This window comes from Bos indicus x Bos taurus, chromosome 11, assembly GCF_003369695.1.
Source record: "Bos indicus x Bos taurus breed Angus x Brahman F1 hybrid chromosome 11, Bos_hybrid_MaternalHap_v2.0, whole genome shotgun sequence".
NCBI lineage: Eukaryota > Metazoa > Chordata > Mammalia > Artiodactyla > Bovidae > Bos > Bos indicus x Bos taurus.
The window spans coordinates 90,081,165-90,091,507 of NC_040086.1; the positions used below are offsets into that span (position 1 = coordinate 90,081,165).

The following is a 10,343-nucleotide window of genomic DNA, read 5'->3' on the forward strand; positions in this document are numbered from 1 at the left end:
AGTGCATCGCATTTTTAATGAAGTTATATGGGCTTGACCCGATAGCAAAATCAGGATTCAGTGATGGCCCATTCACCAGCTATACATGTCATAAAAGAATTTACTTTCAAGTAGAACCAGTGTAGCTTCCAACAAGAGTATCATTCATCCTTGAGTCCAGGCTTAGTGTCTCTACTGTCCTTTACAGATAAGCCATCACTGAGGGAGGGGATATCTCCTCTTCCTTTCATTCCTGGCTAGATTTAATGGGACTCTCACCAAGCCAGAGTTTTCACATTTTATGCTTTCCTACCAGTGATATTTTAGTCATAGATGTCTCTTCAATAATTTAACTGGTGATTTTTTTTTTCTGTTTTTATGAAACCCACATCTTGAAAGTCAAGGAGTATAACAAACAGCACAAGGAGTCGCAATGAGGAATTTGAAACACATTCAGGATCCTTTAGTAATTAATTGCAAGGAATGTTTATGCCAGGTATCATTCATACAGGGTCTATTTTTTTTTTGTTTGTTTCCTTGAAAATATAAATAAAATTCTACCAAAGTGAAAAACATCCTAGGATATTCATGAAGTGAAAACATTGACTATATTATCTGATGATAAGACTGAGTTGCCATAGATAACTCAGTTATTTGTCCTTTGGTTTCTACTGAAAACTGGTGTAACTAAGCACTTATGTGTGGTTGTGTTACTTGTGCACTTGAAAATTTGTTACAATACAACACAAACATTTCTACAAAAGCAAATTTAATATACAACAAACACTCACCATGTAAACACATCTTTTAAAAAATCTGGTAATAGTTCCAAGGATCACTTACAGGCTTCCATAAAAGTATTTTATATCAAGAATCTCAATACAGAATGATTTCTATGTCAAAATACATTTACGCTGTAAATTGTTATAGAAAAAAAAAGACACAGAGAAACGGAGTTTGCTGGTATTGAATTCAACAGCAGCAACTGCCCCTGATCATCTTCCTTCATTTTCTACTTCAAGCATTTCTGACAACACACGTCCATCTACCCTTCTATAGTCTATGCTTTGACTCACTCAATTGACCAGTTAAAAATCTCAAGACATTATTATCATGCTTATTTGCAACATCAGCAGCTCTCAAACCTGCCCAAAGCATTTCTGGGGGCCTGTTCCTCTCCAGGCTGACACTCAGAACCTTCCAGAACCTGTCCACGGTATCAGTATGGAGGACCACACATTAGAAAATGAACAGTAGTTATCAAGATGCAAAACAGGAAAAAAGCCACATGAAAACCGCAAGTGCAGATCAATCACACAATTTTATTAGAGTCTTTTGAACAAATGTATTCCTCTGTGAAAAACTCTTGCAAAAGAGACATTGGGGTATACTATTTTCAACCCTGAGCAATAGCGCTGCATACCAAGGGGGTGGGGCGAGAAGCTGGTTCCATTGAAACACCAAGCACAGCCACTGATATGCTCTATGTGATCAGGTTTTTACAAAAAAATACATAGTTTTCAATAAATAATGCTTAATTTTACAACTTTGATACAGCAATGTCATACACCGTTTTAACACACGAAACTCTGCATGCTAGACAGGGTACAGAAGACAAGACTTCGCCATGCATTTTCTTTTCCCCTTAGTGCTATCGGACATCATCCTCCAGCGCCCGGCCTCGGGGAGCGGTCCCCTCTGTTTCACAGCCTCTGGTCGTGCGCTGGCATGCAAACTCTAAAAAAGGTTCCCCCCCTCCGCAAACCACTCAGACTTCTAAACAAAAGGGTTTTTTTAGCTTTCCTGCTCCCAAACCTGGAGTGGCTCTGAAAATAGACTTGGGCAGCGTCCTGCTGGAAACTGCTCTGGGTGTCAGGTGGCCCCGTCCTGGTGGCCTCCAGGGAGCGCTGTTACGCCACCACCACTAGGAGCCCCACATTGGAACAGCAGGCTCCTTCCTAAAGCAGTCCGTTCCAGAAAAGGGTGTCATGGAACAAATGCCAAAGACTCTTAAACCCACCACATATGTACAAGAGTAAAAATAGACAAAATGGGAAATTAAGGGTAATGGCATAGAATGTTTTGCCCGATGTGATTCCAAGGGCACTGTGTTTGTGAATAAGAAGCTAGATGAAGAAATGTGTGTCAAGAGGACCCTTTGTCAATATCTATTTGATCAAAATTCTTTAGGTTGCATATTAGCAATATTTCCAGTGGCTTGTTTTTATAACGAGGAAATATAATAGATCTAATAAAATAAGGTCAGCGTCAAAGTCACTTCAAGAACCCTAGAGTGAATTTTGTTTTTACGCATTTTCCAACAGCTTGTCATACTGCTGTTGTGTCATTTTCACAGCAGAGAAAATCCACGTCTATGTGACTAAGTAAAAGAAGCTTGATCAAACATTGAGAAGGAAGCCTCATGTCTGCCCATCCAGGTTCTCAATTCACCAATCGCTCATGTCAAAACACATCTCCGCTTGACCATATTGCTCTTAGTGGTTTGTTTTCTCTACAGAGAAGTGATCCATTTGCAACAGAAATTCCCGGGTCATGTAAAACAGTCCTGTCTGTGCACTGGCAGAGGTATTGAATCTTCTCGGAGTATCTCTACCCAATAAAATTATTACTTTTATACATGGAACATTATGAACTTATGTTTCCCTTTGTAAGCCATTGTATACTTTCTGCACTTTTGTGCTTTTACTGAGTATAAAAATAGGTCTCCTTTAAAATTCTGTTTAAGTTCACTAAAAAACTACTTGTTTGTGAAATTCTCTTAAAAACTCACTGCATCCACATGGAAGAGATAAAACTAATTAGGCAGCTAGTTGATATAGGTAGTGTTAAAAAAAATAACTACAGTGAAAAAAAGAAAAAAAAAGCTATGTTAAGATTCAAGAAAAAAGCCAGTAGCAAGGTAAAATGGAAGAGAATTGAGTTTAAGAAATTGTGTTTCATCTTTATTGTGATCAAAAGTGAGGGCTCCACAGAAAGGGGTAAGAAAAAGGAGTTATCAAAGAGCAGACTTTGCCAGATCATCAAATGAAAGGGGGTGTGGCAGAAAAAACCCAATAAATGAACAGTGAGAAAGGACCAATGATTAAAATAGCCAGATGGCTGAAAAGCACGTCTAAGAGTCATTACATGGAGACGGTTACTTTGGGAGCTTGTGAATTCCCGTGTTAGATACATAAGGCTCAGTCTTGGTATTCTTACAGGCCTAGGCTATACAAAGGGTATTTGAAACTGACATTCCTAATGAAATTTTATAAAATTTGGCCCTTACAATAACTGAGAAGTATCCTGAAAAATCTTCCCTGAAGCTGTAATAAAGAAAGTTTCTTATCTACTGATAAAATCGACAACTCAGTAAACTATTTTCGCTGGTCATCCTACATAAGAAAAAAGCACAAATATATTGGCCTCAGAAATCTGTTAAAAGCAGGGGACCACAGTAAAAGAGTATAAAGATTCTATAAATGGGAGAGTCCAAGAAAACCTCTCTATAAAGTGTTCACAAGGATACATATGCCCATTAGAAGAAAAAGTAAGAATATACATATTATTAATCATATCAGAGAATAAAAAAGTTAAGATTGATATAATATATTTATATTGAATGACTACTTTAAAAAAGAGCAACTTATTTGCTTTATTTCTCAGATTACTTTCAAAAGTCATTTAAATTCTGAAGAGAAAAACAAGTGTAAGTTTCTCAAAGTGTACCAATAGCAAATGACTCTGGTTCCAACTCCCAGAGAAGGGAAAAACAAGTTGCTGTTTGAGTCTTTCTTTCTCAAAGAAAAGAAAAAAAAAAAAAAACCCTAAGTGATCCTGACTGCTATATACATGCATATTTAAATCACTTCCTCTCAATTAACATTAAAATGAAACATCTCTGCTCAAAATGGTTTTAATGATTCCCCCCTCCCCAAAGGATCTAACAAATAATTTGCCCTGTGACTGTAGTCATTCATAACATACATAATATTTGCAAAGCACAGTTTAAATACACTGCCTTCATTAGCATTATATATTTTTAATAAAAGGATGCATATCAGAGTGTAAAAACTGGAAGATTATTTCCACAGTTTAAAGAATTAATAAGAGAATGCTGGTTCAAGTTCTTTAAGATGGAAATCTTAGTAAAATGCCATCCTAAATCTGTGAACAACTTACAAACAGCAGGATACCCACTGACTAAGCTGCAGTGCACTAGGCCTCCCTCCCCCCTCCCCCCTCACTATTTAAAAATATTCTGTCAATGCTTAGTTCAAAATAAGACTTACTTAAGAGACCAAAAAAATGCAATTAAACTTTTATTGAAGACTATCCAGTGGCAAGAATACCTTGTGTATTATATTATGTTTTAGACATTCAATAAAGAATTCATAAGAATGATTTTCACAATGCATTCATCGAAACAGCCTTAAATATTGTTAAAAGCGCATTCAAGCGCCTGTCCTGAGTTCTAACAGGTTTTTAATTTTAGATCGCCGATCTCTATTCTTTTTTTTTCTTGTTTTACTATCAAGAACTTAGGCTACATAGCTTTTTGAAAATTTTCATCCAGACTATGCTTTTCCATTCTGAAGCCAAATCATTACATGTTACTACTGCAAAGTTTCTACCTCACCACAGAAAATGTCCGATTCATCTATGATTGAAACATAAAATGCATGCAAAGTTTTCAGGTTTTCCAAGTACATCGTCTCAGTTTTATGAATGGGTTTGTGTTTTCAACAAGTTTTAGAACTGCAGCAGAGGGCCACTATGTAAAATTCCCAGCACAGAGAAGCCTCAATTGTAAACCGCTGGTTCAATTACTCGTGGCTAAAATAAATGTCCCACCAACGACTACATCAGTCTTATCATTTGGGAGGCGGGGGCGGGAAGGGGAGGTAAACAATTTCAGAGATCCAGTTCTAATGTTGAGAACCTTGTTATTTAACACCCTCAGCCCTTTCTCCTCCCAAGTGTTCTACGGAAATCTGATGATTCCTAGAAATGAAACAGCCACAGAAAAGAAATGTGTCCATCTACGGCCAAAGCTTGCTGGCTTCGCATCCCAGGGGGTAGGGGCCGGGGTGGAGGCTTGCCAAGAAGAGGAGGGAGGCCGGGGGAGGCCAAGCAGGCAGGGACGGGGCCCTAGAGGCAGGGGAGGAGGAAGCCAGGCTGGAAGGGTGCCCGCGCGCCCCTGGCCTAGCAGCTCCCGGCAATGCGTGGACGCTGCCCTTTAATCTCGCCAGCATCTCAATAAAAACGGAGACCAAACCTTGGTAAATCATTGCAGTAGGTGACCAAGAGAGTAGTGGTGATTTTGCACCTAGTTTCAATGAGCCACTGCAAACCTCCCCCACTGCAGGCGTCCGCTCTCTCGGAGGCAGAGCTTGAGGTTGGCGCTCGGGCCCCGGCGCGGCCTCCGTGCAGCCTCCCTGCCTCCCTCGGCGCGGCCCCCGGGGAAAGACGGGCCGAAGGCACCGAAAGGGGTGCGCGTGCCGGGCGGCGCTTGCCAGCCGGGCCCGCCGCGAAGGCTCCGTGATACACGCGGCCGGGTCTGGGGAAACGAGAGTGGGGGAACGGGAGTAGACGGGCCAGGCAAACGGTGCCCAGCACTGAGAACTCGGCAGGAGCTGAACCACCTAGGAGCCCACCCCGCCCCCGGCCTACCTCCGGGGCGGCCCTAGAAACGGCGCGAGACCCTGGAGCCGGGGGCCCGGGCGGGCTTTCCCGCTCATCCCCGCAGTTTGGCGGCCTCGCGGCCCCGGCGCGGATCTTTCCGCGCGTCTCCAGGCCCCAGGGCGCGGCGCCGAGGGGCGCGCGGCCTCCGCGAGGAGAAAGCCAGGCGCCCAGGACCCAGGGCCTTGTCTTCGGGGTCCCCGGCCGCCGCCCAGGCACCCTTGGTTACACGCACCATCACCCCCCCGCCCCCCCGCCCGGCCAGCTCCTCCCGCAGCTCCGCCCGCACAGACTCTCCGGTGGCCGTGCCCCGTCCCTCCCGCCGCCCTGGGGTAGCCTTCCGCGCGCTCCTTCCCCAGCCTCGGGCCCGCCGCGCCCCGCTCTCCTGGCGACGCCAAAAAGAGACTGAACACCGACCACCACGCCCTAGCGCCGGTCACCGCTCGCGGTCCAGAACTGTAGCAGCGCTTCCCACCAGCGCACAGGCGGACATGCAGCGTCAAGGGGGGGAAAAAAAAATTCAAAACTGGAAACGGCTGTCCCCCGCCTCTAAGGAGGGAGAACTGCGAGCATCCGCGCGCGCTCAGCGCTGGCCACCCAAGGGCGCGGGTTACCGCGACGCGCAGCCCCGACGCGGCCCCTCGCGGAGAAGGCTAACCCCCGCCCGGCCCGGTGCCCGCGCCCCCCGCCCGCCGTCCGGATGGGCAAGGAGGGGAGGGTGGGAGTCGCGGAGGAGGAGGTGAGAAAGGAAATGGGGTTGCAAAGGGGGAAGGGAAGGGAAGGCCGAGAGAAAAGAATCCTCCGCCCCGGGTTTGCCTAACCAGCCACCGAAAAAGAGAAGCGAGGAATTGGCCAGCCATTGAGCACTTCCAGCCGAAGCCCGGAGAACATGGGATTCCCTCCGGCCACCTTCCCACCCGCGCGCACAGGGGCCTTGTCTCTGAATGCCCTGCGACAACACCACCGCCAGTAGGACTTCCATAGAGACTATGGGCGATGCGAGTTTCTATCAGTTCCAGCTGATTTATTAAAATTGTCAAGATACAGACTTCCAGCACCAAAAAAAAAAAAAAAAAAAAACAGGCAATGATGTCGACAGTGCATTGAGTCTGCTTTGCCACCATTTGCTACAAAATATGCAGATGGTCTGTACTTTATTTAGATTATATTGCACAAAATGAGAAACTTTTTAAACTATGTGCCTTTTTCTTTTTGCTAAAAATCGAGAATCCAGTTTCAAACCTTCCATCTGGGGCCCCATCCACATATCACAGCGTATGAGATACATAAAGTCCTACTATAGTACAGTACATATACAATCTTTAAACTAAGATAACAGCTCTGAGGTCTATATCACCGTTTTCAATAAATCTTTACCTACAAATATTGAACAAATCTCTACTATAGCTGTACAAAAAAAGTTTTGCTTTTTTTTTTTTTTTAACCACAAGGCCTTTAGATGCAAGGATTATTTTAAAATTTTAATCCTTTTTAAACCAGGACATAACGTACCAACATACTTGCATGCTAAAAAAAAAAATGAGGAAAAAAAGAAATCAAAAGGGAAGAAGTGCCTGAAAGTCTTACTGAAAAAACACAGCAAGAATGTTCCCTTTTCACTGTACAAAAATACGCCTGAAAATATATTAATTTTTAAAAAAGACTGAGGTCTGTTATGTATCAAAAATGTTTCAATACCTTTTGTACTGAGGTCTAGGCTGCCTGGTATTCAATCAAGGAGGTATAAGGGAACAAGTTACAAAAAAAAAGTTGGCAAGTAGAAATCACATTTGTAAAACCATAAACAATTTGATCTGAAAAGTAAACTCTGATCTTAAGTCAGTTCACAGTTTTTTTTTTTTTTTGTAAGCGTTTGTACAGTCTGCATTTTTTCAAGCTCCCTGCAGTTTTGTTAAGAATCGGATGCATAGAAGACATCAGTTTTCTCCCTCCAAAAAAATAAAATTAAATTAAAAAATTTGCCATGGTCCCTTTTTTGTTTTTGTGTTTGTATTTTTTTTAAAAAAAAATCACCAGTTCTTTAAGATCTCTTAAGAAAAAAATAAAATAAAATAAAATAAAATCTCCAACCAACTCCCCAGTTGTGCTGCCAAAGGGTCCTCTGCAGGCGTCTTCCAGACTTCAAAGACCAACAAGCTTCAAACAGCGCCTTCCGGAGCGGGTCCTCGTTCCCCTCCCCCGCCCCGTCCCCTCCGCCTTTGTTGCCATCGCGAATTTCAGGAAAAAAAAGAAACAGTAATTACAAAAACACATTTGAGAAGGGGGGGTGGAAATCACAACTCCAGACTAGGTATTCAACTACCTTGAGACACGATCAAGGAAGGGAGAGGAGGTTGGGGGGGTGGGGGAGGGGACAAAAAAAGGACAGGAAAAATGTTTCAAAAACTACTCATTTCACTTTAACTCCACCAAAATTTTCAGCATCTTTCCAATTTCTTTGTATCACGACATCGTATCAACATCAGCATCTTCTTCTCGCCCCTCCACCCTACCGCCATCACCGCCGACACCAAAACCTTGTTATCATCATCAGCATCATCACGACCACCACGACTTCCTCCCAAGGAACCCTGCTCTGCACCCGCCAGAGAAAAAAGAGCGAGAACGGGGCGCCCCCATCCCACCCCTCCTCTCAATACGTGAACACCAGGTCGGAGAAGTTCGCCTCCAGCCAGTCCCCCGCGATCATCTCGCTCAGCTCGGGCGTGCAGTAGTCGGGGAACTCGAAGTGGGAGCCCAGGCTGCCCTCGCTGAACGAATCCAAATCCTTATCCACCAGCGACAGGGACAGGTTCCCGGCCGCCGCGCCGCCCCCCAGCTGTTGGTCGCCGGCACCGTGCGCGCTTTGGGAGAAATTCAAGCTCAGGTCGAACATCAGGTCGTCGGCGTCCTCGCCGCCGCTGCTGCTGCTGCTGCTGCTGCCGCCGCCACCGCCGCCGGACGAGGAGGACGAAGAGGAGGTGGACACGGAACGCGCGGACGCGGGCGACAGCGCGGGCTGCGCCAGCGGCGGCGGGTGCTGCTTGGTGATGTTCTTGAAGCTGTAGTAGAGGCGGCTGCCGCCCCCCGCGCCCGAGGCCGCGCCGGCCCGCACCTCGTCGTACAGGCTCGCGCCCTCGGGGGACTCGGCCGCACTGCTCAGCGTGGGGCTGGCGGGCACTTTCGCGACGCTGTAGCGTCTCAGCAGCGGCGGGGGCGGCGGCTGCTGGCCCGGCGGCTGCAGGAGCTGCGCGTGCGGCGGCGGCTCGTCGTCGTCCTCGTCCGCCTCCTGCTTGATCCGCAGCTGCAGCTCGTCCTCGTCGTCCTCTTCGTCCTCGTCGTCGTCCAGGAATACGCACTTGACCGTCTTACCCGCGCCGCTCACGCGCAGGCTGCCCAGCACGTAGTCGTCGCCCGCGCCGCCGCCGTCCCCGGGCTGCGCCGCCTTGCCCGCGCCCGCCTTGGCGCCGCCGGCCGCCGGGGCCGCGGGGGCCTTGAGCTTGCCGCATTTCTTGCTCGAGCCCTTGGAGGTCTTGGCGCCGCCGCCCGCGCCCGCGCCCGCGCTCCCGCCGCCGCCGCCCGCCGCGCTCTTCTCCGGGCTCTGGCCCGCGCTGGGCTTGGCCGACGGGTCCATCTTGGGCTTTTTCCGGGGCCGGTACTTGTAGTCGGGGTAGTCGGCCATGTGCTTGAGCCGCAGCCGCTCCGCCTCCCGGATGAACGGGATCTTCTCGCTGTCCTTCAGCATTTTCCAGCGCTTGCCCAGCCTCTTGGAGATCTCGGCGTTGTGCATGTCCGGCGACTGCTCCATGATCTTTCTGCGCTCGATCTTGGACCACACCATGAACGCGTTCATCGGCCGCTTGATGTGGCCCGACGCCGTCTTGCACCAGTCCGGGTCGCTCTCGTCCAGGGCCACCGGGCTGCAAGCCATGAATTCGCCCTCCTCCGTGTCCAGCGCCTCCCGGGGCAGGTTGCTCTCCGCTTCCAAGCTCTCGGCCTGCTGCACCATGATCCGCGGCGGGGCTGGGCGCTCCCACCCGGGCCGCTCGGTCTCGTGCGGGGCTCCCCCTCCCCCGCTCGGCCCTCCACCTTCCCGGGCAAGTTGCAAAGTCCTGGGCACCCCGCGTCCGCGGCTCCCCCCCTCCCCCCCGCCCCCCCTTCCAGTCTGCACACAGCGGCTGCGGCGACTCGGAGCCGCCCGCGCGCGGGGCAGCTGCGGCCCGCGACGCGAGAGGAGGCGGCGGCGGCGGCGGCGGCGGTGGTCGGAGCAGCCCGGGGACCCCCTCTCTCTCTTTCTTTCCGGCTCCTGGCTCTCGCCGCGAGCGCCGGACCCCACGCAACTCCCAGGCGCGCGCGCTCCTTCTGCAAAAAGTTGAGGGCTCTCTCCCAACTAGTTATCAGGGTGTCATCGGGGTGACGTCACCCCGCGGGCCAGCCAATGGCCGGGGCCGGCCCCGCCCCGCCGCCTTGATTAACTCGGCGGCCCCGCCCCGTTCCCGCCCCCGGGCTGCAAAGATGGGGTGGGGGAGGGGTAGGAGGAGGAGGCAGGTCTCGAAAAGTGTTCTTTAAAAAAAAAAAAAAAAAAAATTCGTGTGTGTGCAGCGAGGCGCCCCCCTCCCCGGTACGCTCGGGAGCCGCGCCCGTCCCCGCGGGAGGGCCGAACTGGGCCAGTCCCAGCGTCG

At 48.9% G+C, this 10,343-nt stretch overlaps 1 protein-coding gene across 1 annotated transcript; it reads right to left on the bottom strand.

Annotated features, from left to right (window-relative positions):
• Nucleotides 1–1,281: 1,281 nt before the first annotated feature.
• Nucleotides 1,282–10,032, bottom strand: SOX11 (SRY-box 11). Its single transcript, XM_027556155.1, has one exon. The coding sequence runs from the start codon at nucleotides 9,668–9,670 to the stop codon at nucleotides 8,315–8,317; it is 1,356 nt and encodes a 451-aa protein (XP_027411956.1). The 5' UTR covers nucleotides 9,671–10,032; the 3' UTR covers nucleotides 1,282–8,314.
• Nucleotides 10,033–10,343: the final 311 nt, after the last annotated feature.